The following is a 20,708-nucleotide window of genomic DNA, read 5'->3' on the forward strand; positions in this document are numbered from 1 at the left end:
AGATTACAACAGGCCTAGTAGACTAACACTTAGTAGACTAACACTAACTGCTTGAAATTATTTCTTTTCCTAGTATATGACATAACAAGGTACATGCCACTGGACATGCCAGGACTCCCTTTAGAATGTGCTCGCTAAGTACCTCATGCTCTCAGTATACCCCCACATGGGTACAATGTGTTAAGCCCATTTCTGGTGTCCCCCGCCGTGATATTGCTGGAATTATTGCTAAAAGCGGCGTAAAAGTAAAACTCACTCACTCACTCTCAGTATACAATTTGTTGTTAAATATTGACCTATCTAGATGACATTTTTTCACTCATAAACATGATGAAACTAAACAGACAGTTTATGCTGTTCAACAACGAAAATATAATTTGTTGACATATATCAAAACCTTATAAGCTGCTGTTATGGGTAGAATGTGTAAAGCCCATTTCTGGTGTCCCCTGCCATGATATTGCTGGAATATTGCTAAGGGCGGCATAAACCCAACTCACTCACTGTTAATTCAGAACTTATCATGTATTACAATACCCCCTGTGTATTGGGTTACATGGCAAGATATGTTTTTGCCTAATTATGAGAATATGTCAGTTTTAGCCATGTGATTGAGTGAAAGTGCCCCTGAGGGTATCGATGAAGTATGGACATGTTATTTTACTCCATTTGGGTTATTGGTAAACCAAGCCCCTCGCTACACAAATGCTGCTCTTATTGCTAAGATCACATGTTAGCAAATGGATTGTTAGAAGAATCTCAGCTGTGATTGTATATGTGTGTTATTATTGTGCTTTTGTTGTGGTCTGATATGTGAAGATGAGTCAACTTCACGTCACTGTTCACTTGTTTGAAAGAACGGTTATTTATGGGATTAACAATTAAATGGTGCAGGAACAGATTTCCATGAGGAATGGTATTTTGTGTAGATTTTTTTATATTTTGCATGTTCAGAAATATATTTATTTTTTCATCAAACAGAATTGTTTCTTATTTCGAATGTTATGTTGATCACACGCTCATTCAGTTTCTGCACATTTTGGGTATAGAGATATTCAGAAGTTAGAATGACCTTTTCCTAACCAAGTCTTTAAGTGCAAAAATGCATGAGACACCTCCTCATGTAGACTGGTTCCAAGCCATGTAAAAACAAACAACTTTATGGATAACAACTTCTATTTTATTGAATTCATTGCTTTTCTTAAGATTTTATTATTTCTTAATCATTCACCAACTTCTAGAATGCTAACATATGTCCAACCCACACCCTCAGGCAAAGTCAGCCAACTAACCCGCTCAGCCACCGCAACTTCCACTAGAAGTCGATGCTGGCAATTAAGTGCCTGACTCTGAGGGTGTGGGTTCGAATCCTGGATGGGACTCAACCCAACAAAAAGTACTAGAATCTGTACTTTACTAAGAAAGTGTAATCCCAAATATAACATGTTACATTTGACCACTTTCTAAATGGCATTGTGTCATCATAGCTTTCGGTTCCAGAATGCTCCTGTCTTTGGTTCCTGCCTTTTTGTGTTATGTCAGTTTTCCGATGAATCTGTGGATGTCATAGGCATGTTTACTTGTAGCATGCTGAGATTAAACAGCTTACCTGCCTGTCTTGCACCTTCATAGTGAAGCATCTGTTATTGTGAATCTTTCAGAAGAACCCTAGACTATACAATGGCAAACTGACAGATTTTAAAAGTATTGAAAGATATTCAGGGAATGATATTCATAACCATGCGTACTGAGCATTTGATTTAACATACTACTCATTATTTGTTTCAGACATATTTCATTAGCCATACAGTTTGTTATTGTTTTTCCACGAATTGTATAGCAGCTGGTCACTGGGTGCCAATAGTTTGTTTTGCAACTTTACTAGATGACTATGCTTGGAAATACGTTTGTTCATCATATCAGTGACAGCTAGCAGTCACATATATGGCAAATTCTAATTCAAAGCAAAAAAAAATATAAAAAGATGTTGTCATTCTTGATTTGTGGCTGATTAAGATAACCTATTAAAACTGAGGTTAAAACAATGATGAAAAGTTAAAGTTATTTGAAGTCAACAATTTATAGTTAACTTTTTCTGTCTAATGTCAGTTTTAAAAAAGAAAATGACTCTCCCTCTTAATCCATAAAAAAAATATTTCATCTTTCATAATATATTATTTAACAGAAATAGCTTGTTCCTGTACTGGTTTGAGTGTAACTTGAAGTTGAGTTTGACATATCAGTATTATTTTTCACTTGTGTAACCTGTGTTGTGTGAATCTATGTACTTAGTCTGAGGTGAGATTGTGAAACAGAGTGAGAATACAGGCTTAGATAGTCGTGGCCAATCACAACACATTGCGTATTTGATGCGTGTGATGGTGTATATCCCTGTGGAGCCCTGTGTTAATGAGTGCACACTGTATCAGAAATTATAGTCGCGAATTGATCTGTTGGTATATGTTGCTATGATCTTTTCACAAGATACTATCTGTCCAACTGCTAGCTTAACTTTGTTGAGTGTTCACAAATGCTTCTTGATATCATGGATGAAAAGATTCATGAAGGTCATGATACACATTTAACATTAAATGACGCTGAACCGTTTTGACTGTCAATTTTTAATGGGGATCAAAATTAAAAGCTACCTGTAGAAACATGATCATAGCGGCTATTTTTGTGGTGAAGTTCAAATGGTAATTACAACACATTTCAATACTGGACTGTCAAAAATGGCTTTAGGATCATTAAAAGAGTAGCAAGTGGTTATTTTAGAAAGTGTATCATCTTGTATTGATACAGAATAAAAATACAGCATATATTGTGTCAACACAAGAAAACTAATTGTGCACCAGTGCATTGATGTATCAGTTCACATCTACGAGGTACCATTGAAGGTCTATATTCAGCTGTGTTGTTCAGGGCTCGAGAGTTTGAAGTTGCATCCGTGATCCTTGATCAATAGCTTGTATTCCATAGTTATCCAGATTGAACCAGCCCCATACATGTGTCTGATAAAACATCAAGGAGCTGCATCACTTTAGGTCCGGTAGAAGCATTAAACCCAACTCCCTCACTCATTCAGGCATCATGGGGATTGTGGGATATTCACAGATAGGAAATAGATGGATGGATTACTTGGTTGTTTGGTACAGCATTATCATTATTACAGCTAACAAAAACACTCACTGCTATTGTATAGACTTATGGTGGACCTGGAAGATATTTTTCTGAAATCAAAATTAGAATGTTGAACATCCCTGCCAGATGCAAAACTCAAGGTTGCTTATACATTCTTGACTGTCAATAATATTTAGCGTTGCTTGTTACTGAAATATTTCCACTTTGCCAAAAATCAAATTATTCACAATCTGCATTTATTCTTTTTGAAATCAATGGTGCTTTCTTTCTCATTTTGCCTGTGATATTTGCTAAATATGCAGGCACATCTCTTCAGTTAATCAGAACACCAGGTTTGTGGTCCACTAAAATAACTATGTTGCATGTACATAAAATGAGCAGCTTATTATACATTCAAGTCTGTATGTATGCTGAGAGGCCTAGGCTCGGTCAAACTACAACTTCCATATGGGATGATGAGGTATGAAAACCTCTTTGGGCCATCTCCCATGCCACAGGAAGGTGTATGTGGTGGCTTAGCCTTGTAGTTCTGTCCACAGGGCTAAGATAAGGTTTTGATTCCCCATGTGTGATGCAGATTTATGTTGTTGTACTGATATTGCTAGAATATTTCAGAAAACCAATCTCACCCATGCACTCACTCACTCTTCCATATTGTAAGTCATCAGTTTGATGTATGGTGGATTACGGGAATATGATTATCATATATAGAGGTACTCCCTCAATTAAACAGAGCCAGGAGACAGAACCGTCATTAAAGGGAATGAATACTGGAGCCACAGGAATACCACAGATACTCTTGTATCTTTCATTATTCCTTGAAGGTTGTGGTAGAACTAAGACTTTTTGTTGATCTGAGCACTGGTAAGTTTGAATGTTTAGTCATGCGAAGGGAGATAACTCCAGTTGTTTGATCGGAGATGTGTGTTGTGTGATAATTGAGGTCATGGTACTGGTATGCTGATAATAAAGACAATGAAAAGTAAATGTGTTTTGTATTTTTCCCAACTGTTAATGACGTTTAGAAACTGTGAACTAAACGGTCAGAGGCTCGTATGGAATGACAACACACCCCTATATTTGTAGGAATTTTGACCGTTTTGTCCTTAACTGCCCAAAAAGGTCCTCGATGGCTACAATGCCTAATCAAAATGGGTTCGGCTGGAGTCTGGTTGTTTTTCATGTTGAGAACAGACTGAAGTCTAACGTAGATAGATCATGAAATAAGGCGGCGTCGAAAAAGCCACAGTCCTGATGGAAGAGCACAATTTTCATAGCAAAGATACATAGCGTTCTCTAACATGAACGCAATGTATCTTAGCTATCTAAGACACAGAGGTAAAACCATTCAAGCTGCTGCGCTGGCGCTTCAGACCTCGGGAACCAGGCGAGTGACATCCCTTCCGGTGTCCCGACTCGGGATCATTTCACACTCATGCCGTATTGTCATCATCTTGGAGAGATGTCGGTTGGTACTGTGTGTAGGTGTGGTTATAGAGTCTGGATAACACGCAGTAATGGTTTTTACCTCGACATGACAGCGGAACTGTTCCGTTTGGTGGATTTTCTGTCATGACATGTGCACTCACGATTAACACTTATCATGTGATGCCTCATTATGTTAAGCAAACATTTGCATTACCCGTACCAACCGAGCTCCGTCTGAATAACTGTTGAAAATTAATGAATTTAATTCCTTGGACAGTACATCAACCTAGAATTGGTCTGCACTATAGGTTCCACTCGTGTACGGTATACAATCTGGGTAAATTCGGAAACAAAATAACCGAATATGAGAGCAACGAAAACATTAATTCTGAAAGTGACCGTGGTAAAATACACTGTTAGATTAATGAAAGGATTTTGAGAACAAAACACAGAAGAGTGTGACATCGGATGGAATCGTAAACCCGAGACCACGTAAAGACCCGAGTCAGACTTAATCTTCAGCAACCCAAACTTTCGGGGCGATTAATGGGAACGGGTGGTCTGGCTTGCTGACATGGCTGATGTATAAACGTACATGTATTACAGTTCTGCAGGTTGATTTTCATTTAGTCATTTATCTCGTACTCCAATACATTCAGACTGAGTCCAGCTTGAATATTGCGGAGTGCAGCGGACATAACTGAACTCGTTTGATCATGCACTGAGTAGAAAACCGTTCTAGTGGCATATCTGTCGAGAAACCCGAAAGTTTTCAATATTCAGCGAAAAGGTTCGGTCAGTTTAGATCGCAAATATCCACTGCCTAAACCAATTCCATTCGTGAAAAAAATACAAAATATAAAATTGTACGAATTGATTTATTAATAAAATATAAACTTTGAATGTGTAAATTCATCGTACCCATATATATTTGCATCTTACTTGCATAATGCAAGCGATGAAAAGCTTTTCGAATCATTTTACGTGACTATACTTTGGTTTGAACAGGACATGAAACAAAAAGGACTGAGAAATAGCATGAAAGAATAGGCATGTGATATACAACTATACTACACGTTAGCACATTAATGCAGAAGGTGTCTGGACCAATCACAAGTCAGACATTTGAAATCCCAATCACATTAGGGTATATCTACTGTTTTTCTCACTTGGCACAGGAGGGTACTAGATGTTGTATAAATAAAATAAATATGAAAATATTCTCTGTACAGGCACTTAGGTGTCACTGATGAACCCTAGCTGCTGACGTAAGCATTTTCCATTGAATCAGTGACCATGGTAATGGTAATACTGGGGTCAACTTGGGGAATAAATAAGCAGATGTGGGTTCATCAGTATCTGTATCACATGTATAGCCATGGGAGGCTGGATGGAGGGGGCAGCCATGATGGCTGGAGAGGTTCCTGGAACCTGCATCTCTCCGGTGATGCTATGTGTGCTTCAGGAATAATGAGATCTTTGAGAAATCACTGGACCATCGCGGAATGTTCATTAGCAACCATTCCTTTGCTTATTCTGGGACACCTCATATTCTTGTCGGGAGGTCCCTGTTTTAAAGGACATAAAGCTACATCTTTATGACTGAGCTTGGCATTACAGAAGCTCAGTGGAACAATGTTTCTACGGGTGTCGACCCTGTTTGAGCTTGTGTCCTTGAAACACAAGGACCACGTTTGAGCTAGTGCCCTTGAAACACTGGGACCACTTTGGAGCCTGTGTCCTTGACACTGCGGAACACGTTTGAGCATGCGCCCTTGAATCACTGCGGACAACTTTGGAGCCAGTGTCCTTGGTACACCGCGTAACCCCAACACTTCGGACCAATGGGAGGCCCCATGTACTTAAACCCTTGCGACGTTCTGGAGTTTCAGGCGATCCCGATGCTGATGATGAGGGTCACGAGAGTCAGGAATGTAAGATGAGGATGTCGTCTGTCCACAGATGACGCGATGCTAGTGTCGTCTGCCCAGCTGTTTTCCAAGTAGACCTCACTCTCATCTAGACTGAAGATCTTCACTATGTTCGAGGGGTCCTCTGGCTTGTAACCCTTCCTGGATATTTTCTCAGCTGAAGACGAAAAATGTTAATGCATTACCATAGTTTTAGCAGAGATTGTTATGATTAGGGACAGGTTTTCATCATTTTACCTGGCATGTATTGTTCTTACAGAGAAAAATACGTGGTTTTTCAATGATGTAAACAGGGCGTGGAATAATGTCGTAATTAAGTCCTCCTTTTTCCTGTATTGAAGAAACATTTGCGTGATGGTGAAGGTATCAGGGGCACATTAAGAAAACTTACAGCACTTCCCGTAGGCTCCGTCCATGCAGATGGACTTTCCCCGGTAGCAGCGACAGAGGCTGCAGTCAGACCGGAACCACTGCCCATGTTGGACCGGGCCGCACCAGCTTCGCTTCACTTCATACTGACAGTACCGTCCGTAAAACTCTCTGAAACAACGATCGGAACTGTTTACATTTTGTACCCAAGGGACCTTAATCTAACCTCCTAACTAGCTGTGACTGGAGCATCCATTAAATAAACGACCACTATTTACTATTTCTTTTCTTTCTTTATATTTAATTTATTTTCTTGATATATTATACTACTCAATATATAATCAGACCTATTGTATTTCAATAAACACTTGACATGTTTTAAGAATCAAGTTTGCATACCAAAGTAGGAAGTCCAACTATTTCGAAAGACAAAATCATATTTTAAATGTATCACGCATTTCAGCTTACTTTTTACATTGACAGAAGCTTCCAAGGACGCACAATCCGTTATTCTTACAGCAGTCTTTGAGATACTTCTCTGGTGATTGGTTCTCTGCAAAAAGGAGCATATGTTTTAACACACAATAATAAGCCACTGATAAGCTGAAACTGTCCGACAATGTCCGCGATAATGCACATTCCTTTAAATGATTAACCTTTCTATTTTGCTCAGTAAAGAAATGATCAGTAGCCATTTGTAAGCGAACAATGAGCAATGACGGGTCTTAAATTTCTCGCGCGCCTTTATTAAACCCTAAGTACACTCCTTTAAGATTAAATGGAACAGATAGCCACAATTTAGTATTATCAAACACCGTTTTCATCAACACGGCAACGACGACAATAGCGGTAGCGATTAATGTATGCCTATTTACAATAGCTTACGGAAACGCCCGAGGGCATCCGAGTAGGGGTCAAGGTAACTGTGAAGGTTGGGCACAGGAAGGAATGGCGTCAGTCGGGGTCCTAATTGCAATTAGGGTACCTGGGTTGGTTTGATCAGGAGCGTAATCTCCTTCACTGATGTGAATTGCTAGGTTACTTGGGTCGTAATATTCCACAGTTGCCCTTGATGGCTATAAGGGGCATACTTTCAAGGACGTTGAATAACGTTGGTGGGTGATTGGTATTCGCCATCTCGCTATGTGACCGTTACCGGCAGTATATAGCGCATGGTTGTAATGTAATGGCTATATACCATATGTATGAGGAAACCTACTGAGCAAATATATAACCCATTAGGTTTATGTAACAGCTCTTGAAGCAGATCGGCGGTGCGTCTTGAAGGTAATTCTTGAAGCAGATCGGCGGTTTACAATTGTATCTTGAAAGGCATCTTCAAAAGACATGGGTCATCGCAAACTTGTACACCGGGCAGCAGTGTAAATCGTAATGCCTTTCTTAAGATGGTTTAAGGGTGGAGCTACTCAACATTTCTTATATAAGCTAGCGTTTATGCTACTTTCAAATCCTAACAACTGTGATCAAACCATGAACAAACTAACAAAATATTTGATAAAAGGAACGTCTGAATTAACATGATGCTGTGAAAACCCGTAAGCGTTTTTTTAAAAACAAAATCACCAAAGATCATATTATCCCACCCCATTCGTATCTTTAAACTTAGCCCCTTTCAGATCTATGAAAATGACGTAAGGGTTTGTAAATGCTGGAGGGGTAGCCTAGTGTTTAAAGCGTTCGTCCGTCTCGCCGAAGACCCGGGTTCGATTCCCCACATGGGTACAATGAATGTAGCCCATTTCTGGTGTCCCCCGCCGTGATACTAGAGGGTCAAACATAACTCGAACAAGAACATCCGTTCTTTAAAAAGTAAACAATTATTGTTATTCATATATTTTTCGTGCCCAACCTATTTCGCGAAGGGTGTTAGTGTTGTTATAGAAGCTGGATCAGTACATGCTTCATTGTCCTCTATTCAACATTACAAGCCCCGATCATCCTTACAGCATAAACCTTAGGTCAACCATGAGTCGAAATCGCCACAACGCTACAAACATGTACATGTACACATATCTGTAAGATCGCTGAACCAACACACAAATTCATTACCTCATCAAAAGCTTTTAAAGGAATAAAAACAGAGATAAGAAATCCCTGCACAAACGTGCTTGCCTTTGACTCCCCTGAGTGCAGTTCATTATCGGAGTGGGGAAATTGCAAACATGCCGCAGAATTACAGATGTGAGACTGGTAGGGGTTTGTGGGTAATCGTTAAGCATCCTTCATCCGAGCACTGTATCAGTTCAAACACCCCGGCTTGCCCTCTGCAAGATTGTCTTATCTTAACTGATCACGCGCCAGTGATGAAAGTTAGCTAACACGCGGTTTAGCTTCCAGGATGCTACCTGTGATGCTACGATTGAGAAAACCAATTAAACCACGCAGCAGCTTTGTATACCTAACCACGCATCATAGTTCAACCCCTTGCTTGTGTCAGGATTCGCCGATGTGTTAGCTTTGGGTCTTCCTGGAACATTAACCTTATGATGACTCAAAATACTGTTGGGGAGGCGGGGTAGCCCAGTGGTTAAAGCGTTCGCTAACGTCACGCCGAAGAGCCGGCTACAATCTGTGAAGCCTATTTCTAGTGCTGTGCTGGATTATTGCTAAAAGGGGCGTAAAACCTCACTCACTCAAGATATTGTTAAATTAAGGCATCTCTTCTTGATTGCTTACCTGCTTTGTAACCGAAGCTGAAGCGCTTGTTTCTTGTATTTGAATTTATTATATTCTTTAACCATCGTGGTGAGTCTGAAAAAAAGAAGAAATATATTGTTTTAATTAGTTCAGCACAATGGTACGTTCTTCAAGATGCCTGATGTCATTAGCATGATAGTGAGTCTCCTCTAGCGTGTCTTTGCATGCTGCCTCTGATAGACGTTACTGGTAAAGTTTAATAAACACGAAACGACATCAATAAATCTACAGGGTTATCAGTCCATATATCAAGAATAAATACAGGCATGAGGAGACATGGTTTGACAGCATTGCCTCCTGACTGACAAGTGACAAGAAGATGGCGCCAATATGTACACCGCAGACTCGCAAATTGCCCTCTCCACCTTAGCAACCACCGGTCATATTTACAAGACTTTTATCATTTACGATCTTTCCGAGACTATATCCATCTAATATATCTCTCAAGAAGATAGTTATTTATATTTCGCACACAAATTCATTTAGCAACGAGATGGTATCACTGGTATCTTTCTGGTTGCGCGATCCGGCTTTTAGTAGCCTCGTTATCGCATCTCCTACATCCGGACAACCACTGGGCTCAAACAATCAGAGCAGCGTCTTAAAGGATTAACCTCACAACAGAATGAGCGTTAAAGCCGTAACCTTGTGATCCAAGTTAATCCTTTAACGGGCGTGCGGAGATTAATTGGAATCTCAGGCTACGAGAGTATCGTCCGTCAATGGCGTCGAACAATTAGCGTCCTTAGTACAACTCTTCTTTCTCAGCAGAACTGCTAGATGGTTGTGTGGAAAGAAAGATTTGGCATCGACTTTAAGATTTAAGCCTCTTGTAGTACCTCTTAATGCACCTTTAATCGTAGCCTTTCTTCTTCTTTTTGAAAGTCAGTGTTAAATGGTGTTAACAGGTGTCGTAAATACGGTTTTTCGTCGTGCCCTTTAGTGCCAACAAGTGGTTTATCTGGTCCAAACAATACGGAATAGATACAAGTATAGCTACAGAAGAGCCGTTGGTGGCATTAAATGTTACTGTTGTACCATCTTCTGTCCACTCGAAATAAACCTGAAAGATGTGGCTCATTTGTTACAGATTAGAACCCAGGCTCTAGAACCTAACCTAGTCCACATGGTAACTCATCAAAAGCATGTAACGCAGACTGCACATATAAGAATAGGGCTTTGGAGCGACGAGACATTTACGTTATCGTATCTACTTTGAAATGCTTTAGAGGAAACAGAATAATTCAAAGAAAATAAATTAACATCGCCGTTTGATTAAGGTTGTGAGAATTGGTCACAGATATTGTTTACTTTCAGTATGGAAAGGCATGTACACTTTCACGGCAGTTTCACATGACCTGCGACCTTAAGTTAAATATTAGTCACAGGGACAGTAGAATGTGGGATATTCACGAATGTAAATAAACAAAGAGCTTTCCATCGACAACCATAACAAACAGCCTGATAGAGAGGAACCTCTACTGCGCCATCTGACACGGGGTTCTCTCCCGTGACCTCGGTCAGCGAGGTCAGGTATACTGACCGTGGTCATGATATGAATACCGTGTATAGGATGTCAGTCCAAGCCTACAATTTACCTACATGTCATGGGGCTGGACATTGCTTTCTCGGACAATGCATACTGGTGTTCATTTATCAAACAGCGATAGGACTGACGTCCATGGTTGATATACGTTAATATTAGGTTTCCGCGTCACTGGAGATATGTACCCGTTCCGAGTGATTGATTTGGTATCAGTTTGATCTGGGGAGGTTATATTTGGGAAAATTATCAAGTGCTTGGACAGGTTTATGAATACACGCTCGACAGCGGATGTTGCAAAATCACCATCAGACTGTCAGACTTCCACCTCTTCTCGGTGTTAGTTCCCTGCTGGCTTGTTCCCAGAGAAGCGATAATGGTATGGCTGGACATGCTTCTCCTCTTCCCCAACACCTGGTGTCATCACTTTATTTTCATTTATCAGTTCCTATTAATTTCACAACTATTTTACCCTTTACGCCAAACGGAATTTCTTTCTGAGTATAGTCAAGACTGTTTATTCTTTTGCACTGGCATTTTAATTTGTTTGAACTTTACGTAGATCGGAATAAACACTGTCTAACCAGTCAAGTTTTAATTAATCCGAAATTTAATCAAAATTAGCCCCATGTTCCTAACGGTTCCTAAATTATATAATAAAATATAATGAAAAAGAGCCCAGAGACTTTCTTCATTTTCAGAAACTGTGGTGAATCTACACTTCCCATATATTCTAGAGTACCAGTTTCAAATGTACAGCATTATCACAGCCCTCAACAGTATCTCATGTAATCTTAATGTATGCTGATATATCTATGTCGATATGACATGCAGTGCCCCTTGCATGAAGTCTTGTGTTATTGCCCATTACACGGTGTGGAATATAACGTATAGCACATGTCACGCTCCGCATCTGCCATCTTTATTGCTATACCGAATATTCTGTAGGAACAGGTAGTATATGTGAACATTTAGTCCCAGAAATATAGTTAACGTATTTAAAACATTAAAACATTATATATCCATCTAAAATAACAAATGGCGCCCAGAACAATTTCCTAAAGCTGACCGACCATAGGAAGTGGCCGCCTCGCTTAATTTTCACCCAGCTGTTGTTGCCATGTATATGATGGCACACCTTTAAGAGAGAAAAACGCACTTTGAACAATCTAAGTTCAAAGGAAAATCTACTTCCTATATGCATCACCTACAAGTGTGCCTTCACTAAAGGTATTTTGGTCCACTTCATCGTGGTAGAGTTCAACGAGAAATTCAGTGCAAAACGATCTAGCGTACATAAATCATGTCCTCCCAGCTGGCGGCGGATGACATCGCCCTCGTTTGAGGTACTCGTGAATGGACGTTTATGACCACTGACTAGCTGGGGAGGTTCATGCTGCAGGGTTGGAGTGACCACTTGGTTTAATGTGAAACATATGCCCTGTTAAGGGTTCGTGCAACAAGCTGAATACGATTTATTATTGTTCTAAATGATTTGAAGATTCGGTTCTGGATGGCAGCTAGAGTTGACAAATGGATTCGGCACATATACTGGTACCTTTATTTAGCATGACATCAACAGGTCCAAGCATTTGTAGGACTGATATAAGACCTTGGGAGTTCATTGGATTATACAACTTCGAGAAATATAGTAAAATAATAATACACTTTAAAAGTTGAGATACATTTGTTTTGACAACTACTAACGAAGTCCGTAGTAAAGACTAACGATTAGTCTCTGGATATATATCAGTTTGTTAATAAACAATTCATTAAAACCTTTCTAATTGAAAGGTCAATAAGGAGGGTAATCCAGAGGAGCCTGAACCTGATTTAATCTTGCTACTTAAACTTGATACTTTTTTAAGGCTTTAGCATTGCAGAAAAGGATGGGCCCAATGGAAAATAATGCAGTCCAGGTACTGAAACTGACTACTGGGAGTATTTGGGTAAAGGGTATGGCGCCGTAAGTTGTTTACTATATACTCAGTTACTGAAAGTAGTTCTGAACGTCATCGAATCTCTACATTTCACATGTAATTAAACCTCCGTTAATTTGCTTGTTTTACCTTACTTCGCAGTACATGTTCAGACCCCTTAACGTTCGCATCGCTCTGCGTCACGTTTACGTGAAAGCACCTGCTTCTTTCATTAGCACAGCATTGTGATAAGTATGTAACCTTTATATGATAATCACGAAACAATTAACACGATTCCGGTGTTTACCAAGTCGCACAAACACTGATAAGACAGTAATGGAATGAACTCTATGGCTAGGGGTCACTGTACTCTGAGCTTGGAGGTATATGTGAGAAGTACGCTATCGACATTGGGCTGCAGCTACTGTTTACTAAACCTACGCCTGTTTTCATGCAGTGATTACAAACACCGAAAAAAATCCCTGACTCGTAAACACTGACTTGTACGTCAGAGTCAGAGATCCGATATTTAGTGTTTCTTTACCGCGGTTGGATCTGCCGCAGCTTTAAGCAACGTACAACCGCGGTCCATCGACTGAAGTATTCAGGGATGTTTCTGATTAACGTTAGGTTACCATATCGTTTTAACTAAACAAAGAACCAGTTAAATAGAGACACTCTAAAGAAATTCATTTACTTCGAAGCAATTAATCTTCATTTCACTTTTTGACCAGGAATTACGATGAATGTGTTGCTTAACTACACCTCTTAAGACATGGGCAAGTAAAACCAACAAATGATTTTAATCAAATCTTATTCAAGACCTGGATCCCGTTGATAACATAGCCTTACGATAATCGTCCTGCTAAGATCACTGCATTACGAGCGAAGCCTTGGACAACAAATGTTAATGAAAAGCCTGTTACCATTTTCCATGCCCAACATGTATACACCATATGTTTACAATGATGCCTGCAATTCTTCAAACGGCTTCACCATATTAAGCACGGCGTCCCTGACATATTTGCAGTGACAGTTGCAACTACAACATCTGCAGCTGTTGCCGGTCACTCGCAGCTTCATGCGAACATAACCCCTTGACCAGATGGGAGGACCCGGGGATGTTCGGATAAATGGACAGTGGCCTGTTACAGATAGCGCAATACTCCGACCCCGGTTCCCGCTGGTAACAGGCACTATAAACTTTCCCGTGGGCCACAGGGATCAATTAGAACTACGTTTATCACGCATTGCGATGCTCTCGTGCTTGGTTCCGACTTCAAGACCGCGGGGAACTTCAAACGCTGTGTGGGGACATAATGCTGGGGATGATGGTACCTTGGGGTATTTTAACATAATAATTGGGGACAAATGTTTTTATTATCAGATAATTAAAAGCACGAGCTGTGATTGTATCTGATATTGTGTAGCTGGGCTTGTGATAGGTGTTTATGTAAGATACTCGAAGATCATAGACTGCATTCTTTGACCAAATCGTTGACGCTTGGGGCCATATGCATTTGACTTGGGTTGTGTAAAACACTTGAAAGTTGGATTTAATATAATAAATATAAACGTTTTCGAAACGTTATTAGGTAAACTGGCTTAGTCTCTGAATATATATAATTTGGATAGTAACAAACAAGCCAATTTATATTGAAAAGGGAGACCAGAGATTCAGAGGAAATCTAGACTTGCTTTATTTAGGGATTAAGCACCGCAGAGAGGGCTTGGCAGTAGGGAAAAGAATGTGGTTCAGGGACTGTGAGACAGACTAGTTATTAGTTTAAAACCACAGTTGCCGAAACACTGCCAACAAAAATTCGAAGGCATATATCTGATACCCGTAATACTACATCATGGACTGATCACGTCATGTTTGTTTACATTGGTGTATGCTTTCTTACGCCCGGAGATTTAGATGTTATGTAGCCTCGCGGGTCTCGATATAACGTCAGTGATCGCTAAGTAACCTAAACCTGACCTCAGTCTTAACTGCTTTTTCTACGTTGTATTGATGTGTACAAATGCTCCACTTCTTATGATCGGGGCATTTAAATCTAGAATGTCCATCTCATCTTACCTATGAAACACCAACTAGGACCAAACGCCAACTAATATAATTCTAAAACTATAAAACTACATCCACTCAGTTCGCTTTGATGTTGCCTTGCGTTCAATCAGATATGCATTGTTAAACTTAATACCCTGTTAAAACGCCAAGTTCTTGACCCGGGCAGCTATTCTTTCAAAGTAATCAAAATTCTTCGCGCGTTATAACGAGGCAAAGAGATAGCTGCTACCCTTCTCAATATGGATGGACATCCATCAAAACCAAGATAACACGTCAGATTGACAGGCGATAAAACCCAAGATAACGACTCTCGCCTTGTTTACAACAGCCCGCGTTTCCTCGTCTCAATAACGATACGCCTACCTAGAGGGTGAGTGGTTCACGCTTGCACATGCACGTAATGTCGGATGAAGATGCTCCATTGTCCGTGAACTGGAATTAACGCGCTGCTTCTACCTACATCAGGGTCGGTTTGACCTACACGATGGGCCCTGGGAGAGTTCACGGATAATAAACTCTCTTTGAGGTCATGAGTGAAGTAACAGAAGTTAGACTTGTAACAGTAGCTTGGTACTATAATGTATACCACATACTACGTTCAGCTTCTCCGAAGCAGGTAAATAACATTTACAAGTGTGTTTTTACTTACATCCGTCCAGAATGCCCTGCACTGATCTATACGTATTTCGTGAAAGTAAATAAAAAACACACACTTTAACCTGCTGTATTCCACAGATCAAGGGTTCGGGGATTTTAGGAGAAGAATTTGATACCTATTATAAGTTTCATAGGCTATGCCATATACCGCCTATTTAGATAAAAAAATATATTCTACCAAACTTTTTAGAGAACAGTATTTCATTCATCAAGGGTCCACACAAGCACAATATGTAATTCCTGGCTAAAGAGTATTACATGTATGTAAGGTCGAGTTTAATTCTATGGTTCAGTTATTTACTAAATATGTGAGTATATTGTATTAAATATGCAAAGGTGTAACTGTCAACGTGTTATGTTTTGTAGCCTAAGCTTTGTTATTCTGACAAATCTTCAACCGTTAAAACCTGTTGTTCTGCCTGTGGTGTCCGTAAACTATTTACTTAATGTAAATATATTTTAACACAAACGGGTCTAGTAAAATAACATGTGTTGCCATGTTGACTCTCATCAGTTCACTCTTACATAAATTTAATTTAAGATTTTTCCTAAGATTGTTCTCAGTGTATGCCGGGGGGACAGTGTTAAACTGACTACTTGTACAAATAGCCCCTCTAGGAGAACGCACCTGTTACTGACGACAGAGCCGGATTAAATGGAATGAAATTTATCTGATTTTGAGTCAGAGGCATATATAAGTGTCAATCGTAATGAAGACACCCTCAGGGCGTGAGGACAATGTGTTGGACCGGACCCTGCCCAGTGTCAGTGGTCGGCGACAAAACGGCTAGTCACTCGAGGAGTTTAGGTCTGACGGGCACCTGCTGACCAGCGCTAATGACATGTTTTCTTACAGAGTTTTCTGTTAAAGCAATAAAAGGTGGTGTTACGTTAAAAGCTGGAATTAATATTATTAATAATCTGCGAATGCGATAATGGATATTTATCTGGTGTGCAGTTAAGCTGTTTATATTACCAATGGTCTGATCCTTAGATCGTGGGCTATAATACAATGTTGGTTCATAATGCCTGGTAATCATTCCAATTCCCCAAGTAAATCTGCTATTACCAGCGAACACACACATACTGCTTATACGAACAGATCCAGTCTTACACTGGGACCAATTCAACCAGGGTTTGAGCTACGACTATCGTAAGTCCAAGTCCGTCTTGGATGTGAAAATTCGTCATTTCATGGCTGGAGTTGGAAGAAACCATACCTGGTATATCATTTTAACCAAATTAATGCATTTTGAAACAATGGTAATCTGTATGTCATCGTCAGTCCGAAATTACGTTCAAAATGAGATCGTTCGTGACCTCCACCGTTAGCTGTGTCTGACAAAAAGCTTTATTACATATTCTTTGCATAACAACTTCCGCCTATTCACCCCGACCATTACGTTGGCACATGTCAATACACGGTAGTTGGATGGAGGACAAGAACCTTGGCTGGTCCTCATCAAAATCCACGACCCTTATAATCCTGTGTAATTAGGGCCCACAGTGGGTATAATATTGATACGTGAGATCCCCCTCCACCATAAACCCTCTATGTGGTATCATTATCACAGGTTCCCGAAAGGTGAAGGTTACGTCATAACGTCCCTAGTGTATAGCTATCGGGAATGCTGTAAGGACCTTACAATACATTATACTTTAACGTAACGCTGTATCATGGGAAGTACCAGTTGGCGATGTACCTCCTGAAAAGAATGCGTTATTTCCATGGCAACGATTAAACGCAACGCAGTTACCCCTGGGTGACGCTGGCATATAGGTGTTGTGATGTTATTTTGGCCGAAAGATCGTCGCGTTGTTCAATATAAGATTATAATTAAGTTTTCCTTTCATAAATAAAAATACGACAAAACATGCTGTATAGGTAAAAAAAACATTACTCACCATGTGACATTGTTTCTGATAAGTACGTAATCCAGATCAGAAAGGTGCAGAGGTATCTGAAAAACATCATTCCCTTTTATAGAAGTTGCATGTATGGTAAAACAATACCCAGGAAATATACGACAATTTCTATTCAAGCTGCACTCCGTCTCAGCCTTGAGGTCTGTCCTGTCCGATTTTGTATGATGACAAGAGCATGACATGTGACAGATTGCAGTCACACGTGAGTTACTCTTTGATGTCTACACAAATAATAACAACAAATTCATACTGCCCTATTCCTGACCTCTGTATGAAGTATGTGAGAAAATATTAATATGAAATGCGCCCACTGTTAGTTAAATACACAAGACTGTTGAACTGTCACAAATATATACAGTGTTTATGTGCATTATCTTTAGTTCCAGTTGGTCTGTACATACTGCGGTAATTAACATTATTGTCTAGTTTGATAACATTTATTATAAATATAGACAGTATATATGAATTTCAGTAATTACATTTGTCATGACCGAAAGAGTTCGTTTAATATACATAGAAAACGTACCTCCATTAATTTGCCTATCAGCTGATGCTAATACGTTTTCAGTCATGTGGCCAAAACAAAGTTGAAATAAACAACTTAAAGAAGAGCATCATTTGCTTACCTGACAGTTGTGTATAAATCCATTTATATTTCCGTATATCCCAGTGAATTGTAACTGTATCCCCTCTCAACGTTTCCCCACGCACTGACTCCATCCAAATCCCTCCAATGTTTGTAAGCTTATATTTCCCACGTGTTGCAACACCGATTTAGCCCATTCCCAGGGGGCAGGACTTCTTGATTGACATGGTCACGTGCCGCGATCAACCAATGAGCTGTGCGAATCGTATTCCGCTGGGCCCAGTTGTCATCACTGCACAATGAGCCTGTTTTTACTCGCCGTTGCGCACCATTTAAGTTGAAAGATTGGGATTAGGAATTAAATCAAATTACCGGGCGTTTTCAGTTGTTACGCTACTGTGCCGCGTCACTGACTCTCACGTGTGAAAAGTGTGAAAGAAAGAACAATAAGAAATTGGTCCAATCGTCAGTGTATTTTTGACATGTAGGTTTTACTTACGGGATGAATGGCTGCGGTTAATTGTTATGAACGTAGGTGTGAATATCAAAGGCGGCGTTGTCGGATGTTTGGTTATGAGTGAGCAGAGGTTCCCGTCTTTTTGTCGTCAATGTTAATATTTACTCGCTTCGTCTTACACCTTGTATACCTGTGTGATGGCGGAAATTAGCAAAACGTGTTACCAACTTCAAAGATACCTTCCGACGACTCCGATATCAATATTTGTTTTAATTAAGTTTCACATACACAAGTTCATTAAGTTGTATGTGTCACTCTCAGGAGTAAATATTTTATGTCTCCGAAAGATACCTATCTGTGTTCGTGATGAAACAGATTTACCTAAGAGGATGAGATGGTTGAATCAAAATTAACGATGACAAAACATTTACTTCAAACCTGTAACCTGACGAGTTTTATCTGTTTAGGCTATAGGACATGCATACATTAATGTGTATTTAGGAAAGTAGGTTATTGAATCTCGCCCGACACAGATAAGGTGTTATATATAGGTTGTTTTACCCTATAAATGTAATTTTGTACTGCTTTTTATTTTTAAAACCCAACATCTTGGCTTGTTGCGACTAAATTATAATGATGAACATATCGCACACATCTTTTAGAACATGCATACATACACAAAATCTGAATATAAATTTCAGGAAATATAACGTGTTATGTCTCCAGCGTTGTAATGTTTGACGCTTGTGACGGCTGTGGTAAAATCCAATAGCCATCAGAGACATTAGGTTCAGAGACATTAATGTAGTGCTATTGATGTTAATATTATAATGACCTGTTGAATAAATATATTATCAATACTGACTTTTTTGAGTTTATGACTTTTTTCCTATTTTTCTACCCAAATCTATTACTTTTTTCCAACTTTTTTCCTACAACCTTCTCACGAGCGGAGTGAGTGCGTTTAGTTTTACGCCACACTCAGCAATATTCAAGCTATATGTCGGCGGTCTGTAAATAATCGAGTCTGGATCAGACAATCCAGTGATCAACAGTATGAGCATCGATCTACGCAAGTGGGATACGATGACGTGTCAACCAAGCGAACGACCCGATCCCGTTAGTCTCCTTGGGCGTCAAGCCCATTGGGTTACTAAAGATGTCAATTTTAATCCAGATCTCCACAGTAGTATAAGTATAAGTATAAAATAAAAATCAGAAGTATGAAATCAGTAAGCTGTTTATAAGAATAATTATACAAATACTTTATGATACTTTGCCTAATCTGTTGTTGGTTTTTTTAAAATCAACTATTACATATGTACGTATATATTACATATAAAATTATACGTACATATCTACGTAGGCATATAGACACATACAGAGAAAATATATTAGTTAAATTAGAGCTATTATTATTTTGTATGCATCCAAATGGTAATATTTCACTCTATTGTCACATAATACAACGGATATGGGCGCTATTTTAGAATAAATATCAAGTGTACATTTAATCTCATGAGAGATCTTTTTAAATAAAACACCCAAAATTGAGAATACTTTTCTAACAGTTCAGTAATTCCAGACAAGTTTGATAAACACTATCAGCATAATATATACGTCAATCTAAGCGTCTGTATCGCCAACGAAAAATCAAAACAAACATGTCAGTTTATGGGTCGCCAGTGACGGCAGTTTTATGACTTGTTTGCCTAGACAAGTGTCTGTTCCGGTCACCCACGTCCAGAAACAAACATGGCGTTGGGTCCTGTTCCGGAAGACGATGCTCGTGCTGTGTGGAATTATAATGTTTGTTGCTTCTCAATTTGCCAATTTATTCCTAACAGCTGAATGGGTTTAGGCTCACACTGATGTTCTGTGCTATTTGTTGATTTTGACACTGATACCATTGGGCAATATAACTCAAGTGGCTCTTTCTGACCATGATAGTTTCAGATA

General features: G+C 39.5%; 1 protein-coding gene across 1 annotated transcript; it reads right to left on the minus strand.

The window, feature by feature from the left end:
• Window positions 1-5,428: 5,428 nt before the first annotated feature.
• Window positions 5,429-18,413, minus strand: LOC124258187. The gene is made up of 6 exons (XM_046692243.1): window positions 18,333-18,413; window positions 17,686-17,741; window positions 9,567-9,641; window positions 7,338-7,422; window positions 6,892-7,040; window positions 5,429-6,657 (listed from the first exon to the last, which is right to left on the minus strand). The coding sequence occupies exons 1-6, from the start codon at window positions 18,353-18,355 to the stop codon at window positions 6,458-6,460; spliced, it is 588 nt and encodes a 195-aa protein (XP_046548199.1). The 5' UTR covers window positions 18,356-18,413; the 3' UTR covers window positions 5,429-6,457.
• Window positions 18,414-20,708: the final 2,295 nt, after the last annotated feature.

Source organism: Haliotis rubra, unplaced genomic scaffold (genome assembly GCF_003918875.1).
Source record: "Haliotis rubra isolate DU_JTF1 unplaced genomic scaffold, ASM391887v1 Scf686, whole genome shotgun sequence".
NCBI classification, from domain to species: Eukaryota; Metazoa; Mollusca; class Gastropoda; order Lepetellida; family Haliotidae; genus Haliotis; species Haliotis rubra.